This window comes from Maniola hyperantus, chromosome 4 (genome assembly GCF_902806685.2).
Source record: "Maniola hyperantus chromosome 4, iAphHyp1.2, whole genome shotgun sequence".
Taxonomy (NCBI): Eukaryota; Metazoa; Arthropoda; class Insecta; order Lepidoptera; family Nymphalidae; genus Maniola; species Maniola hyperantus.
The window spans coordinates 2,471,179-2,490,109 of NC_048539.1; the positions used below are offsets into that span (position 1 = coordinate 2,471,179).

At 40.4% G+C, this 18,931-nt stretch overlaps 1 protein-coding gene across 5 annotated transcripts in view; it reads left to right on the top strand.

The window, feature by feature from the left end:
• LOC117981953 (diacylglycerol kinase eta) overlaps positions 1-18,931 on the top strand; it is a 108,409-nt gene that overhangs the window by 60,871 nt on the left and 28,607 nt on the right. For 4 of the 5 annotated variants that reach the window (XM_069498108.1, XM_069498109.1, XM_069498110.1 and 1 more), the window contains 3 exons: positions 7,935-8,015; positions 15,643-15,788; positions 18,718-18,916. In XM_069498108.1, coding sequence (XP_069354209.1) covers positions 7,935-8,015; positions 15,643-15,788; positions 18,718-18,916 — 426 coding nt within the window. Of the gene's footprint in view, positions 1-7,934; positions 8,016-15,642; positions 15,789-15,921; positions 15,934-18,717; positions 18,917-18,931 lie in introns of those variants that run through there. The other variant, XM_069498111.1, reaches the window with a different exon arrangement.

The following is an 18,931-nucleotide window of genomic DNA, read 5'->3' on the forward strand; positions in this document are numbered from 1 at the left end:
TTGCAATTAAACATAAATTAAATTAAAATTAAACATATTTAGATTATTGAAGACAACATTCTTTTAACTTCAAACGATATTCATTTTCTTTTCTTTTTTTCAACACAATGTTTTCCTTTACCGTTATAGCAAGGATTGCTTAAAACGCACATAACTACGAAAAAGTAACAGTTACGTGCCCGGGATCGAACCCCCGACCTGCTGAATGTACGCTACACTTTTTAATTTTTTTTTTGTGATGTGACCACACAAATTCACGGTTTTTTCCCTAATGTCTGCTATAAGATCTACCTATTTGCCAAATTTCATGATTCTAGGTCAACGGGAAGTAGGTACCCTGTAGGTTTCTTGACAGACAGACAGACAACAAAGTGATCCTATAAGAGTTGCGTTTTTCCTTTTGAGGTACGGAACCCTAAAAATCAATTTAAATCAATAAAACACATTTTGAATTGAGAATAGAAGTCAGCTCTATCTATACCGCGATGCTCTATGGTTTTAAAACCAAATAAGAAAAACACGGACAAAGTAAACACGGAAAATGTGAAGTTAACAAACATCGAAAAAAAGTCCTACCTTTTCGTAAAAAAATTCATTAAAACTTTCGTTTAACAAATTTAACTTTACCTTGTATTTGCTCTTTTCATATTAAGTACGCATTGACTTATATATATTACTTTGTAAGGACAGGGCCATTGAACAAGCAAAATGGCACCGATTCATTGGTCCTAAAATGTTTATTTAGCACCAATGCAACCTCAGTGACGTCTGGATTCCAAACAGGTCATTCATTAGTATCTAAGAGGTGGCGCTGATTTATTTGGTTCCAAAACCGTGAAAATTTTTGTTCGCTTGGGCATTTCTTGATGTAAGTACGTTAAATTGTTTGTTTTTTTAAATAAATAATTTAAAAGTTTAGTAAATCGGAAACGAACTTTTTTCAATAGGCCTGTTTTATATTATACTCCCTGGCGCAGTGGTGAGCGCTGTGGTCTGACAAGTGGGACGCACTGGATTCGATTCTCGGCAACACCAATTTGGGAATTTATAAATTCTGGTACGATGCCGCGTAGAAACCAAAGGGGCATGGGTTTAATAAAAACTGCCATACCCCAGGTTAGCCCGCTCCATCTTAGACTGCATCATCACTTACCACCAGGTAAGATTGCAGTCAAGGGCTAACTTGTATCTGAATATTAATAAAAAAAAACCAGTCTAGTGCGAATCAGGCTCGCGCACCGAGGATTCCGTACTACAGTCGTATTTTTTCGACATTCGGCTACAGATATCTTTTCGTATTTTTTGCACGATAAATCAAAAACTATGATGCATAAAAATAAACAAAAATCCGTTTTAGAATGCACAAGTAAAACCCTTTCATATGATACCCCACTTATATAATTATCTTAGTTTGAAAATTTAAATCACTAATTGTTATTAGTTCATGACCACAATATTTTTTTGTGTAATGTAACCACAAATTCACGGTTTTCAGATTTTGCCCCCATATGTCCGCTATAAGACCTACCTACCTGCCAAATTTCATGCTTCTAGGTCAACGGGAACTACCCTGTAGGTTTCTTTGCAGACAGACAGACAACAAAGTGATCCTATAAGGGTTCCGTTTTTCCTTTTGAGGTACGGAACTCTAAAAATAAACCCAAATCTGTTCAGGCATTTAGTAGTTATTATAGCATTAGGTAGCGGTATGGTATGGTCAGTGGCGTGCTGGTCATAGAGGCATAAATGCACTGCTTACCCCAGTTATAATAGCTCAATGCATATTTTTCATTATGACCTGCCAGTAAACAGGTTCTCACCTAACTAATGCCTACCCTGGCTTCAAACCCTGTGCACGCCACTGGGTATGGTCAATGATGCAACAAAGAAACTCACATCCATACCTACACAGATACATGAACACTGAAAACATTACACTCTTTTTCTGGACAGTCGTGTAAAAAATTAAAGCGTATAAATGAATGGACATAATTTCCAAACTGATAAAATCATTGCTTATTAAAACCTTCATTATTTAACAAAATTATTATTGCTTTGATGTTGCTTGATAAATATTAAAAGGCACAAAAGAGTCTCGTGAAAATAGCTATTCAAAATATTATTTATTCAAAAGTTGAGGTTTGAAAACTGATTTCAAAAGGTATACCTGCCACCGAATTTTGCTTTGAAAATTATATTATTATATTGGATAATGAAACCTTTTTGTATTGAAACAACGAAAACATCTCTATGACACACTTTACTGTGATCTTTTGCCGCAGGGTTTCGGCTTTGTTGCGTTTTTAGGGATCCATAGTGAAACAAGGAACCCTTATAGTTTCATCCAGTCTCTCTGCCCGTCGCGTCTGTCCTTCTGTTTATGCCACAGCTATTTGAAATAAAAACGCTAGGCACCCATATTATAAAAGCGAAAGTGTGTTTGTTTGTTGGTTTGTCCTTCAATCACGTTACAACGCATTAACTAATTAACGTGATTTTTTTATGGATATTAGTTACAGATCTGGAGAGGAATATAGGCAACTTTTTATCCTGGAAAATCAAAAAGTTCCCGTGGTATTTTTAGAAACCTAAATCCACGTGAACAAAGTACCTTGCGGGCATCAGCTGTTACAGAATAACTAAGGTAAGAACATAAAATCTGAATTTTTGGTATAAAAAAAATCCTGAGGTGAACATACTGTACAACAGCTATACCTTAATAAGAACACCGCATTTATCGTTAATCGTTTCGTTTGCTCCTCACGATCATCGTTTACGTATTATTTCGCAGTACCAGTATCGTCGGTGCGTATAAAAACCGGTAGGTACGAATTATGGCCGGTATCCAATTTACATATTACTCTATCACGTGACGTAACAATTCGGTAACACTCTTAATATATTGCCTAGTAAACCCGAATCTTCTATCTATTGATTAGCAAAGTTAGGAAATGTTTACTGCTTTAGGTAGGTAATAAAAATGTTGTATACTGAACTAGTAGATACATATCAGACTGAGGCCATGCGATGCGTTTCCGGCGCGTTGCGGCGCCGCACCGCTGTGGATTTGAGTATTGGGTGCCACACGGGCACAGCGCTGCCGCTCCGGCAAAAAGTATGGGTGCTGCAGCGAACCATCCCTCCCCGCCTCGTCTCTCTGTACGCTTAGTATAAGATTTTACGGCTCACTAACGTTGCTAGAATTCGAGATTCGAAACACAATAACGTCAAAGAAAAAGGAACCTAAACTGCCTTGGATTAAAGTCGAAAATTCAGTGCCACTGTTTTTAATTTCGCAACGGTTCTACTTGGAGCGCTGGCTTTAGATGTGTAGACAAACCTTAGCTTTATAACATGGCAATTAAGATCCAGTTTACTATAACGCGGAAGTGTTTCGACACTCGAATACTATCAACGTTGGTGAGAGATAATTTTTTTTTTGGACTTTTGGACTAAAAGGTCGCTGAGGCTCGCCACGCGTGAAGCCTCGAGCCAATCGGCTCTTGCCCATAATATCAGCGATCACCGTGCATTAGCTACCACCCGGCGTGCCGTGCTTTTTATTGCCACCACTTTCCACGCTGCGACTCTACTCGCCGCACCTCGACTCCATTCTCCGCGCTCAGTCTGCGCTGACCCTTAGATGTATGGCGCCGATTCTGTTGTCTTTCTCTAAACTAAATTTAGAGTATCTGCATCATTTTCTTTTTAATATTGCTAAAAAAGGACGGAACATGAATTTTACATTTAAATACTCTAAATTTTAGTGCACGCTACAGGCTCGCGACTGGCAGCTAAAGTCACGGGGTTTGACGTCTCTACATTAATTTTAAAACTTTCAAACTGTGTCTGTTTTTTTCATATTACATTTCTAGAAACAGGATGCGAATACTCTAAAATTTATTTGTGCTCAGAATCAGTCCCAGGGTACTCGCGTGCTGAAGTTGAGTGAACGTCGAGCTGAGTCATCGGTTGTGAATAATACATGAAGCGAGCGGCCGTCTCGCTTGTTATTTTATTCAGCGGCTTACAGCGCTTCGGGAATCGGTTAGTAAGAGAAAAATAACGATCTACCTGCCTGTGTGCTTTGGTTGCTATGATATCCGTGTTTACTTAAGGCCAGTTGTACACTAGAGTTAAATAGGGTATTAAAGTTTGTATGAAAGTCTGTCGTTTTCAAGTTATTTCCATGAAAATTGATATTTGGATGGCAAATGAAGAAATATAAGTTACAGGATTTTTGGTATTCCACCCCCACGCTGATTTTCTAAATTCCACCCGAGCGAAGCCCGGGCGGATCAGCTAGTAATCCTAATCCTAATAATAAGATAGATAGTAAATTGTAATGAAACTTGTCAAGTACAAACATCATAGGGGTGGCCAGGGGAAGGAGTAGAACAATTGCATCGCAAAAGTGAAACAATTACGGAATGCCGAGCACTAGTTACACAGTCTTTGAGGCCTTTATCATAGCGCGGAGCTCACAAAGCTTTGAATTGACTAAATGGGTACGTCAAAAGCGAGCGACATGGTTATATGAAATATAGAATTGTTTAATAATGATATAGAACTGGGATCTGCTATTTTTAAATCAACATCATCGTCAACCGATAGACGTCCACTACTGGACATAGAATTACTCTTGTAGAGACTTCCACATTCCATAGGTCTCTTTGCGACTCATTTGATGTCATCTGTCCACCTAGTGAGGGGTCTGCCAATGCTGTGCTTTCCAGTGCAAGTGAGGCGGCGCCTCTAAGGCTACAATTGATGATATTATAATGTCCTAGTATTAAAAAACAGTAGAACTATTTGAACCTTAAAGAAATAGCTACGTAACCAAGCTACCTCGTAGCTACGTAACCAAACTACTAAGACGTTGCTACGCTACGTAAGCAAAAGTCTACGACGCTACGACGTACTATGCATCTACGTAATGTAGGCAGGCTACAATCTACTCGTAACTGCTCCCAGCTGTACTCACGTGGTTAGTCGACGTAAGCCCGACTAGTATAGAACCGATCCGGTCCGCAACTAGTCGGGCTTAGGTCGACTTCTATTTATCTCTATCTCTAGTTTTATAAAAGTACCGTTGGAACTCTTTGATTTTCGGGAATCAAGGGTGTAGCATGTCAGACTCAAGGATTCAAGCTATTTCAGTACCAAAATGTCATCGAATCGGTTCGGTTGTAAAATGGTAAGATAATAGACAGACAGAGAGGATTATTTATTAACGTACTCAGTGGTATGACATGAAACTAATGTAAGACGAATGTAAGTTAACCGAAACTGAAATAGGTCACTGAAGTTAGCGGTTAACCCTTTGAAACCCGCAAGCCGGAAAATGGTTTGCTTCATAAACTAAACTATTTAAACAAGTTCTCAGAGGGATTGTTTTACTTGTTGTTGTTTTGTTTGTTGAGATGTGCGGATATATATAAAATGTGTAATTTTTTTAATCTTATTTGCGGTATGAAATCACATTTTTTAAAAGAACCCAGAGCAAAAACATTTTAACTTGCACTAAATAAAGTCACGCAAGCGGCAATTAATATATTTATCAAAAATAATCAAAAAAAGTTTTTGGCTATACGATCATAGATTTTTGCCTGTACCTAACAAATAAATTAAATACTGCAGAAAACTAAACACACTTTTATGAGTAGCATACGAAATTTAGTTTTCAATATGTTACCAAAATACTCAGTCAAAAAACGGGTGAAAAAACGATTAAAAAAACTCATTGATACAAATTAAACGCGCCCAAACCGCATTGCTTACTCCCACCTCTATTCATCATACCAGCTCGATGGTACCATATTCTATTCCAAGTGTACATAGTTAGAAATTTGTATTTAACTAGCTTATGCTCGCGACTTCGTCCGCACAAATTTCAAACCCCCATTTCACTCCCTTAGGCGTTGAATTTTCAAAAATTCTTTCATAGCGAATGTCTACGTCATAATAGCTATCTGCATGCCAAATTCCAGCCCGATCCGTCCAGTAGTTTGAGCTGTGCGTTGATAGATCAGTGAGTCTTACATAATTACTTAAAAGTGAACAATATATGTGTTGATAATTTTTATACAGTTACAGGTAAAGCTAATAAGTAATGCAGTGTGAAAAAAGTTATCAATTTAAAAAGTGTAGCAAACGTCAAAGTTAGTTAGTTAACCACCATCCATTAAAAAATCATGCATATTTAAGCGCGCGCCGAGAAACAATCAAAATGCAAAACTCGTTCCAACTAGTGTTCAACTCTTTTGCGGGATAAAATAACTCGAATATGAATTTTAATCCCTTTTCACGTTGATTACTGGCTTTTGTCCGCCATTCTGCTTTCTAAATAGTCAATTTGTAGCGTAAAATATACTTAACTAGAAAACACTTTCTTTCATTTATTTATTTCTCTCATTTTTATCATATTAAAAAAAACAACAAACAATAAAATAACAGAAACAAAAAAATTAAAGTTACAGAAACGACAAATGATAGGATAACAGAAACAAAAAAAATAACAGAAACAACAGAAATTAAAATAACAGGAACAACAAAAAAAATAACAGAAGCAAAAAAAAAACAACAGAAATATAAAATAACAGAAACAAAAAACTTACTCTGAGTATTTCCATTTTCTGGACTTATTAAGGTTACCTACACAAAATTTCACGCCTACAAACGTAACCGAAAAAGTGAAAATGCAAGCTTGAATACTGAAAATAGTTAAGAACTTCGGTCTCCGATTCGGAGGGCCCGGGGCTCGATCCTGGATACGTTTTTCTAACTATTCGGAGTTGCGTGCGATTTAGGCAGCATTAACGGTGGAAGAAAACATCGCGAGGAAATCAACATGAATGAAAGTTCGCTATAATCTCCTCAAAGGTGTGAAGTCTGCCAATTGGCACTTGGCCAGCGTGAACTAAGGTCTAAACCCTTCTCATTCTGAGGAGAGACCCGTCAACAGTAGTAGACCGTTGATGGGTTTTGATGATGCGTTAAATTCAGGCCGATTAACTCAAATTGCTCTAAGAGAACTAACTTTAAAAGTACAAGGAAGAAACTTTGTTGTCAAAGTAGCTGCAATATTTTTTGTACTACCCGCATCTTGCGCCAATGAGTGAACTGAAGTTGAACTATAAAATGTTCAGTAAAAAGTTCACGACGCTTCTTTGTAAAATATAGGAGTTTGAAAGTTCAACAACAAGTACAATAATATGGTTACGAAGAAAAGTTTACTCGTATACCCTTTATTGACTGTAGGAACATTATGCACTGCAACAATGAGGAAGGAAGAAATTAAATATTATATCCGTCGAGCGACCGATTTAAAAGAGTAATAACTATTCAAAGTAAATGAAGGTTTATAGACACGTCATTCTGAAAACAAATATGTACTGTAGTTCGTCAGATTTCCTTAAAAAATGTGTAGTTTCAAAGTTACACCTGATTGACTTAATAAGTGATTAAGTTTTAATTAGTTTTAATATAAGTTGATTTGTCTCCAAGTTAAGTAACTTGTGATACCCTTTCCTAGCTTTTAAACTAAACTAATATTTCTTTTCGTGATTCAATTTGGAATATGTGGTGGGCGTCCAGTGTCTCCAGAATAAAGCCCTGTTTAGACCAATCGAGTTACCGAGCCAATTTGCTGGAATGATGAACTCGGCATCCCTTTAAATTATTTTTTAACCACAAATTCACGGTTTCAGATTTTCCCCCTCATGTCTGCTATAAGACCTACCATCCTGCCAAATTTCATGATTCTAGGTCAACGGGAAGTACCCTACAGGGTTCTTGACAAACAGACAGACAGATAGAAAGACAGACAGACAGACAGACAGACAGACAACAAAGTGATCCTATAAGGGTCCCCAAAAAGCTCTCTCTACACTCGTAATAAAATAAAATTGTATTAACTCGACTGTTTGTTTCAGAATCAGCTGTGGGACGAGTTCGAGCTAGAGGACGCCACCTACGCCGAGTGCAGTATCAAACACGCGAAGCACAGCTTTGAAGTTAGTCTCAAAATTAATGAATGAATTAAAATTATTTATTGTACACTAAAATAAAAGCAACAAAATATATCGTAATAATTACACAAATACAGCGTGCAAATGTAGCCTTATTGGTGTAAGCAACCTCTTTTAGGTAAATATTGATTAGAGAGGAAATAAAAGTCAACATAAAATATAAACAATGCGACAAGGCTCTTTTGGCACTTGAATGACATTGACAGGGGGGCGCTGTTGGAGTACAAAGACTTAGAATATTCAAACAAGAACAAAGGGGACACTTGACGGCAACTCGGTCACAGCCTTGTCGCACTGTATTATGTTACTACTCGAGTCCCGGGCGTCACATCTTCTAGATTGGCTCTAAACATTTGTAAAAAAACCACAAAACCACAATCCTCTTGATAACTAACAACTTGCTAAAAATCGCTTCAAAATTAACTGGCATGGAAACGGTGTTTTCAATTGTGTATTTTAGTCCCATATACAATTGGTAGGTATATGAAAAATTTAGAATAAAATTTCGATTTGAAGATGAGCTAATTTTAAAGCTTTTCAATCATGTATATTTAGTGAACTTGCCTGGTGTGTTAGAGGTTTAAGTGTATTTCCGTCACAAACTATAGGCACTCGGCGCGAGTGAGCGTCACCAAACAAGGGGTGACCTCAATGTGTGCCGTCAGCTTATTGGGTCACGAAAGTGTAAATGTCACGTGATAAGCTAAACCTGATTTCTGAATAAAGGTGGCTATATACACATGCGCCTGCCAAAAAGAAATGAAATCCCAAAAAACCGGCCAAGTGCGAGTCAGGCTCGCGCAACGAGGGTTCCGTACTACAGTCATATTTTTCGACATTTTGCACGATAATTCAAAAACTATGAACCTGTTTTATAATGCACAGGTGAAGACCTTTCATATGATACCCCACTTGATATAGTTATCTTACTTCAAAAATTGAAAATACTAATTATTAGTTCATGACCACAATTTAATTGTTTTTTGTGTGATGTAACCAACCACAAATTCACGGTTTTCAGATTTTTCCCCGAATGTCTGCTATAAGATCTACCTACCTGCCAAATTTCATGATTCTAGGTCAACGGGAAGTACCCTGTAGATTTCTTGACAGACCGACAGACAGACAGACAAAAAAGTGATCCTATAAGGGTTCCGTTTTCCTTTTGAGGTACGAAACCCTAAACATAAAGTCTTACACAAAACATACGGTCGTAAGTCCTTGCAGGCCATACCAGTCTAACAATAATTTCGTACCCGTGAACTATGGGAGCGTGAACTATGGGAGCTCGTGACCCAATAAGCTGACGTCACCCGTCGAGGTCACGCTTTGTCATGCAACGCACACTTGAGGTTAATAGTTCCAGGCAACAGTTTGATAAAGGCTCTATTACATCACGCAAGTTCTGTTTACCTAACTGAATTGTGTTTGAAGCGAGTGGTAGAAGTTATTTATAACCGACGCGTACCTACAGCATTTTATGTCTTTATATACATAAATGGAAAGTTGAACCCTCAGTGCGCGAGTCTGACTCGTACTTGGCCGGTTTTATTTATTTATTTTTATCCATAAGAGTTTTTGATTTATCGTGCAAAATGTCGAAAAAAGAAGACTGAAGTACGGAACCCTCGGTGCGCGAGTCTGACTCGCACTTGGCTGGTTTTTTGGATATTATACAAGGAATCTACGAAGCACGTGAGTCACGTGACACCGCGGCGTGTGACAAAGACGAGACGGCACACGCGCAAAGGTCACAGGCTACACGTGGTTTCTTCGGTTTGAAGGCCTTCACATACACAGTTCTTGAATATCAACTTCCATAGAAACTGCGTTTGACACGTTTCAGTGCTGCATCTGTCTGCTGAAGCCTTTATAACGCTTATGCACCGATCTTTACATGAGGAAAAACGAATCACGAAAATTTTGCATTGAATTCGAATGTAAGTACCTAATTAGTGACAGCATTTGATATACGAATCCTAGAAAACACGGTTCAATATAAGTCCCGCAAATTGCTATTTTGCGCTGGAACCATGTCTCATTAACGTCGAAGTGAGGTCATTTTGATGTCAGTCGAAATAAAAATATACCATCAGCTCGAAACTTCAGTCTAGTGCTGACGTTACTAAACTGGCGGCCACGCGCATAAGCAATTTGCGGGACTTATACTACGATTATTTTTGAGCTTATATTCTCTGATTTAAGAGTGATGATTGAGGTCTTTAGAGGTCGCAAACCCATGGAGTGGAGTGGAGTGGAGTCTTTTTGACAGATGCTTTTTGATAACTATCTCTACTTAGCTTTCTGTTGAAATGCCTGCCTAAGACAAAACACGGAGGCACCGCGCCGCGTGCTTTTTTTTTAAAGAATAATTATTATCCAAGTTAATTGTTGATTAATAGTCCCCTTTCCCCTCCAATTAAGCGTAAAGCTTGTGCTAGGAGTAGGTACGACAATAGTGCAATGGGTGGGATTTGAACAGGCGGCCTTTCGGTTTTCAGTCCGCTCCTTTAACCGTTGAGCTATCGAGGCTCGAGGCTCGGGGCCACGGCCAGCCAATGTAAATAAAGTTTGTAAATTAGTATGAGTAAAAACGTCACGTTTCGACTCTATAAGTGTGCCTTACACCTAAAGATGTTAGATTGGCAACATCGCATCAAAAAGCGTAGAATTAGTAGACACATCACCAGTTTGCCGGAAATCAAGCGAGTCACAGGCAGAACAAGACCCCAGGGTGTGGAAGTCCCTACAAAAGACCTATTAATTGATTGATTTATTAGGAAATATCCTCGGTATGCTTACAGCAATGCCTATGTCCAGCACCGAACATATTTTATCGGTTGACAACAAGCGCCCTAGGCTTGCTCGTAATATTTTTAACACAATTTTTAGGACAAACACATTTGGGTATTTTTATGAAGGTCGTTGCCTCGTTAGGTATCGACACAAAAGGCCTGAAAGGGTACATTAGTCATTTAATGCCCCGGGCCACTTTTATTATCTATACTGTAAGATATAGATACCTACTCCTGTTGGTCCATTTGAAATTTGAATCACGGTGACATTGATACGAGGCGAGGCGAGTTGGGTTGCACAGTAACTTGATTGGATTAGGTAGGTAACAGAAGTTTATAGGTCACGCAAGTGGCGACCGCTTATCAAAGCCTGTCCGGGGTTGTCAAGGATTAATGGAGTCCCGTATCCATCCGACGTCCGTATTTCCTTCTGCATTAAATTGTATTGTTAGGTAGCTTTTGCCTCCTGCATTATAATGGATGGATTGCGTGAAAGAGGATATGCGTGAAAAAGAGATGGATAATACGTTGACGAATGACAGAAATGAGTGTAAGAAGAAGACATATTGTGCCGACCCCACGTAGCGTGGGATAAGGTAAGGAAGAAGAAGATTATAATCATCATTTCAGCCTTTTGAGGTCTATTGCTGGACAGAGACTATGAGAGAGAGAGAGAGAGAGAGATATTTTGATGTAGATAACGGGTACAGGCATCGATTAATTTGATGTTTTTTATTTGTCAATATTTCAACCCAATTGATGCACGGGTCATGGTCACGACGGGACTGCGGTGCTGCAAGAGATGAAGTTCGAGCTGACATAGCATAGTACCGCAATATTAAAAATAAAATATAGAGCCTCAATAGTTCAACAGGTAAAGGAGTGGACTGAAAACCGAAAGGTTGACGTTTCAAACCCCGCCCGTTACACTATTTGTCGTACCTACTCCTAGCCCAAGCTTGATGCTTAGTTGGAGAGGAAAGGGGAATATTAGTCATTTAACATGGCTAATATTCTTTTTTTTTTAATTTGCAATCAGGCCTTCGCACATTACGTCTATTTCTTTGAGCAAATGTTTTCTCAGCGGTAATTACAAGGCACACTGTGTAGATATCAACTAAGCCATGACCTAGGCACTTTGAAAGCGTCAAGAAAAACGTATTCATCAAAATATAAAGAAGCGTGTGAACGCGGAAAATGGGGGAAGCTTACTTGTGACGCAACGAGGTCGTAATTATGTGTTCACAGTGAATTAGCTCTCAATTTAGCCAGCATGAAAAATATCTCATCTTCATGAGAATTTTTGATGGAGATGGAAAAAAACGACAATTAAGGTATGATTATAGAGATTGTATGGGGACCAGTAGTGCTGCGACAGCACTGTTGCGGCAGCACTGCTGCGTGCAGCGTGGTTCGGAATCATACCTTAATTATTGAACAACAGCAGCGATACAAATGTTCTACTAGATGGGGCGCTTCATACTAACAAAATGCACCAACAAACTAACTAATTACTGGTAATCGATAATCCGCTTCAGACGCAGTTGCAATAATTTATAGCTACGGTGGAACACACATAAATACAAACCTACATACATACATAGACGGCTAAAATCATCCCTTCCTTTTGGATGATAGAAATCCAAAAGGATCGTAGGTCGTAGTATGCCGCCTGAATCGTGCGGCTCCCTGCGACTCCAGTCAGTACCGGAGGGGGGGGGGGGGGCAGGTTGCCATTCCAGCACCTTAGGACCCTAATAGATAGGTTAATATGATTTTGAACGCTAAAAGCGTGTGCCTTGAAATAAATTAAGCATTATTATCTATACCTAAAGTCACGAAAATTGCATATTAGGTTTAAAACTTTGACTCTTCGATCCTAGCACGTGACTTTAACCTTTATTGTCGAATTTCAGTTTATCCCTACGATCAGACTTTAGCTCGAATTTTGACTAAAGTTATTAAGAGGAGATTATTCGTAGTGCGGTCCACACAAATGTTGTTTGACCCTTATTTGAATATTATTAACCAATCGAAGACTGACGAAGCTATGATAGCCAAGTGGTTAGACCGTCTGCCTCCTAATCGGAGGTCGGGGGTTCGATCCCGGGTACGCATCTCTAACTTTCGGAGTTTTGTGCGTTTTAAGTAATTAAATGTCACTTGCTTTAACGGTAAACGAAAACATCGTGAGGAAACCTGCATGCCTGAGAGTTCTCCATGTTCTTAAAGGTGTGTGATGTCAGCCAATCCACACTTGGCTAGCGTGGTGTACTATGACCAAAACCTTCTCATTCTGAGAGGAGACCCGTGCTCAGTAAGTAAGCTGGTGATGGGTTGATTATGATGATGATTTTTCAGCCCACTCATTAAAGGGGGTGAAATCTGCTAGTTTATATTTTTTGTACCCAGTGACACTCGCATCATCATGACGAATCTAATGACGTATCGTTATCAAAATCGGGAAATCCAAATTTAATTTGGTTTATCACAATTTGTAAACTAATGCGACAAAGTAGACTTATGGCATTCAAATTTCGCCCCTAGCAAAATCATCTTCACAGGTTTATATAAAAATCTTTACTTGAAAGTGTCCAGTTTAAGAAATTAGTCAAAATAATGACTAATTTGTGGGTAGCTCACGTCAAGCTCATTATTTTGACGAATTTCTTAAACTGGACACTTTTAAGTAAACTTTGTCGTATTAGTTTACAAATTGCGAAAAACCAAATTAAATTTGAATTTCGCTAGCAGACCGTGTCTTCCACCTTAAGCTGTCGAGCGGATATAGTAACTGACATACATACAGTTCAAAAACATAACCCTCATTTTCGGCTTCACCACAGTCGGGTAAAAAGTTCTCCAAGCAATATTTTCGTAACCTTTGTTATACAGTTCGCGGTGTTTGCTTTCCTCGCTGCCAGGACAACAGCAACATTAACCGCGTTGTTGGTTCAAATATTTTGCTAACAAACGAGCTTATAATGGCTAACCGTAAACCTAAACGAGACTGCATTTCGAGCTCACGTTTAACCGGTGTTTTATATTCCACACAATGCTTTTTGTTTCACACGCGCACAGCATCTGAATTCTGAATAAGGGGAGCGTTTTCATTAAAACGAAGCGGAGACGTATGTTTTCAACCAATCACATTAAATTATCACGTCATCAGTACCCTTATTATAAATGCGAAAGTGTGTTTGTTTGTTGGTTTGTCCTTCAATCACGTCGCAACGGTGCAACGAATTGACGTGATTTTTTGCATGGGTATAGTTAGACCTAGAATTTAAGAAAAAAAGAAAAGAAAAAAGAAAATAGAGCCAAAAACATTTATCGAGCGGGTCAGATATTGAGAAGGGGTGTTAAGTGAATCCTCGAGTAGCTCCTATTTAAAAAAACTGAACGATTTGGACGAAACCAAAAGTCATGGCCGATGCTTGAAACTTTGTGACTCTCCCAATTCCTTATGTCAGGCTCAAATTGTCAGATTATTGAAATGCACACTTTTCTGCAATAACTTACCCTGCCTTAATCTGACGCGCTCGAGTAAATCCCAAAATCCCCGCTTGGGCTCCCCTACCAAAAAAGAAACCCGTCATCCGCGTTTGTGAAGCCACAATAATCGCAAACAGGTTTACGGTGCGCGATTCGCACGTAACATCCGCCGCGCCCGCCGGGATTTCCGCTCACTCAAACAAAAAACAGTATCATATACCAGCGATATAAATGCCCCACTAGATGCGGCGCTTCATAAAGACAACATGTTCCTGCGAACATCGGTGTCCACTCCTGTCAATTTAAGTCCAAGGTGAGCTGACGCAACTGGCGTAGCACAGCACAGTACAGAATTTACAGCAGAGCAGTTGAAGCAGACATAGGTCACGAGCGTATGTATGTTGCGACTCAGCTCGAAGAACCGCAATCAAAACCGCAGACTCTTCGAATAGGAAGCCGACGAACTAACCACTAGGGTACATAATTACCACCAAAGAACATTATGTATGTATCAAAGCAACTCCAAGCTATTAAATATTACATTCAAAACTATAACCGTAGACTAACGTAGCTCGCTGCTACGAGAAACTGGAAAATACAGCAACATAACTTTAATATGAATTTATAATCTTAGTACGCTTAGTACAAGATTTTATGGCTCGTTAACGTTGATAGTATTCGAGTGTCGAAACACTTCTTGCCTTGTTCTAAAGCTCAAGTTTATCTACACATCTACAGCCAGCGCTCCATGCGGAAACGCTGCGAAATTAAAATCAGTGGCGTTGAATTTTCGACTTCAGTTCAAGGCTCTTTAGGTCCATTTTACTTTGACGGTATTGGGTTTGACTCTGGAATTCTAGACGTTTGGTGAGACGTAAAATCTTATACAAAGCGTACTGACAACAGATTACACTTGCCCTGTGGCTGTGTTAATATTTACGTGGCCTTGTTGAGCTATTTAAAGAGAATAGTGGCGTGAAAGTGGCAGCCGGCTTTAGCCGGGTCTGTGTCTACGTTCATTAAGGCCTAAGACTGTAAGAATACTTGATGAAAGTCTTGAAAGGTAGAATGTTTTTAAGGTACCGTACCTCAAAAGGAAAAAGGAACCCTTATATGATCACTTTGTTGCCTGTCTGTCTGTTTGTTTGTCTGTCGGGTACTTCCCGTTGACCTAAAATCATGAAATTTGGTAGATAGGTAGGTCTTATAGCGCTAGCAAAGGAATAAATCCGAAAACCGTGTGGTTACACAATTTTATGGTGTGGTGGCAGATAGCTCTTTGAATAGATAAAAAAAAGATAAATAAATTATTATTGTTACAGGTGATAACAGCAAGCCGTTGTCTAGTCCTGAGCGCGGACACCCGCAGCGACATGGAGGCATGGGCGAGCGCCCTACGCGGCGCCCTGCATCGTGGCGCCGATGTCGCGGACCTTGTCGCGAGCTTCGCCACCGGTGACCACCACTGGTATGTGTCTCTCTGGCACTCCCTATACCAGCAAGAGATAGCTAGTAGCTAACAGCCGCGACGAAATGGAGTCGTGAGTGAGTGCTCTATGCGGTGCCGACATCGTGGACCTTGTCGCGAGCTTTAGCACCGGTGACCACCACTGGTATGTGTTTCTCTGTCACTCCCCATACCAGCGAGAGAAATAACTAGCAGCTAACAGCTGCGGCGAGATGGAGTCGCAAGCTTTGCCACCGAAGACCACCACTGGTATGTGTCTCTTGGTCACTCTCCATACGAGCGAGAGAGATATCTAGCAGCTTACAGCAGCGGCGAGATGGAGTCGTGAGCGAGCGCTATACGCGGCGCCGATGCAGTCGCGGACCTTGTCGCGAACTTTGCCACCGAAGACCACCACTGGTATGTGTCTCTTGGTCACTCTCCATACGAGCGAGAGAGATATCTAGCAGCTTACAGCAGCGGCGAGATGGAGTCGTGAGCGAGCGCTATACGCGGCGCCGATGCAGTCGCGGACCTTGTCGCGAACTTTGCCACCGAAGACCACCACTGGTATGTGTCTCTTGGTCACTCTCCATACGAGCGAGAGAGATATCTAGCAGCTTACAGCAGCGGCGAGGTGGAGTCGTGAGCGAGCGCTATACGCGGCGCCGATGCAGTCGCGGACCTTGTCGCGAACTTTGCCACCGAAGACCACCACTGGTATGTGTCTCTTTGTCACTCTCCATACGAGCGAGAGAGATATCTAGCAGCTTACAGCAGCGGCGAGATGGAGTCGTGAGCGAGCGCTATACGCGGCGCCGATGCAGTCGCGGACCTTGTCGCGAACTTTGCCACCGAAGACCACCACTGGTATGTGTCTCTTTGTCACTCTCCATACGAGCGAGAGAGATATCTAGCAGCTTACAGCAGCGGCGAGATGGAGTCGTGAGCGAGCGCTATACGCGGCGCCGATGCAGTCGCGGACCTTGTCGCGAACTTTGCCACCGAAGACCACCACTGGTATGTGTCTCTTTGTCACTCTCCATACGAGCGAGAGAGATATCTAGCAGCTTACAGCAGCGGCGAGGTGGAGTCGTGAGCGAGCGCTATACGCGGCGCCGATGCAGTCGCGGACCTTGTCGCGAACTTTGCCACCGAAGACCACCACTGGTATGTGTCTCTTTGTCACTCTCCATACGAGCGAGAGAGATATCTAGCAGCTTACAGCAGCGGCGAGGTGGAGTCGTGAGCGAGCGCTATACGCGGCGCCGATGCAGTCGCGGACCTTGTCGCGAACTTTGCCACCGAAGACCACCACTGGTATGTGTCTCTTTGTCACTCTCCATACGAGCGAGAGAGATATCTAGCAGCTTACAGCAGCGGCGAGGTGGAGTCGTGAGCGAGCGCTCTACGCGGCGCCGATGCAGTCGCGGACCTTGTCGCGAGCTTTGCCACCGAAGACCACCACTGGTATGTGTCACTTTGTAACTCTCCACACGAGTGAGAGAGATATCTAGCAGCTTACAGCGGCGGTGAGATGAAGTCCTTCTCTGTCACACTTTAAATAAGAGCGAGAGCAACTAGTTGTTTTCTTTTTATTTAGACATTCTTTTCACTTTTTAACCGACTTCAAAAAAAGGAGGAGGTATTATGTATGGGTTTTATGTATGTTCCCCGATTACTCAAAAACGTCTGGACCGATTTTGAAAATTCTTTTTTTGTTTGAAAGGGTATACTTCAAAGTTGGTCCCATTTCAATTTGGTGAAGATCTGATGAACATCTTCGAAGATAGATACTGGAACTCCTCAACGGATAAGAGTAAATTGCTCGCGATCAGTGTAATAGCTTAGTAAACAGTAGATTTTTAACCAGTCATAGCATAATTCCATGGGGCCACTAAAAATTGTGAAATAAAAAAATTTTACAAAAAAAATAAAAACCGACTTCGTTACATAAACACTAAAAATTGAAAAATAATTTAATTTATTACCGAATATTTTATGTATACAAGAGTTAATATAGTTCCATAATAATATTTTTTGGGGTCGGTGCCAATGAGGTGCCATTGTGGAGTCCCATAAAAATACGAAGATTCGCGCAGCTAAAGCTAATTGGCACCGGTACCAAAAAGTATTATTATGGAACTATATTAACTCTTGTATACATAAAATATTCGGTAATAAATTAAATTATTTTTCAATTTTTAGTGTTTATGTAACGAAGTCGGTTTTTATTTTTTTTGTAAAATTTTTTTATTATTTAGACATTCTTTTCACTGACTCTTTAATTTGAAGAAAAATGGAAAATATTTATAGAAACAACTGGATTTTGGAGTTATTTTTAACTACGAGAAAATATGAAGCGAAAATAAATGATAAAAATATGAAAATGTAACATTTACTTATGCACGTTTTCTCTAATGTAATTGTACATCTGGCAATGTCGGTACCGCTACATCTAATTCGGAATCATCATATCTACGCGGCGAAATAATTTAATATTCTCGTGCCCTACGGCTATAATCTTATCTGCAATATTACCAGAGATGATTACATTTAGTACATAATGTACAGATATTTCTACTGTACATACCATGTACCTATAGGGTAGCTAAATTTCTTGCTTACATAATCTGAACATTTGTTTAGATATGGTTTAGATAATAGTTTTTGCTGTCAGCATAGATTCAAAAGTAAACAAGGAACCCTGTCTGTCTGTCCGTCCATCCGTCCGTTCGTCTGTTCGTCTGTTGCACCATAAAGATGCGAGCACATTGATGCAATCTAAACGCATATAATGCAAGGCTGCGCTGTAGCTGTAGTACCTACACCCATATAAGTGGTGTCACAGATGAAAATATTACATTTGTATGCTTTGTTTTGATCTGTGACACCAACAACAAATAAATGCATTTTCTTTCTTTCTTTCTAATAGTAGAAATATTCTCAGGTACACAGCAACACACGCGCGGCCGACCTACTGCAACGTGTGCCGCGAGCCGCTCGGCGCGCTGGGCACCGCGCACGCGCTCGCCTGCGAACTGTGCAAGTACAAGGCGCACAAGAGATGCGCAGCGCGCGCGCCGCCGTCATGCAAGTGGAGCACGCTCGCTTCGCTCGGCCCGCACCTCGTGGAGGACCAAGACGGGGTAAGAGTGACAGCT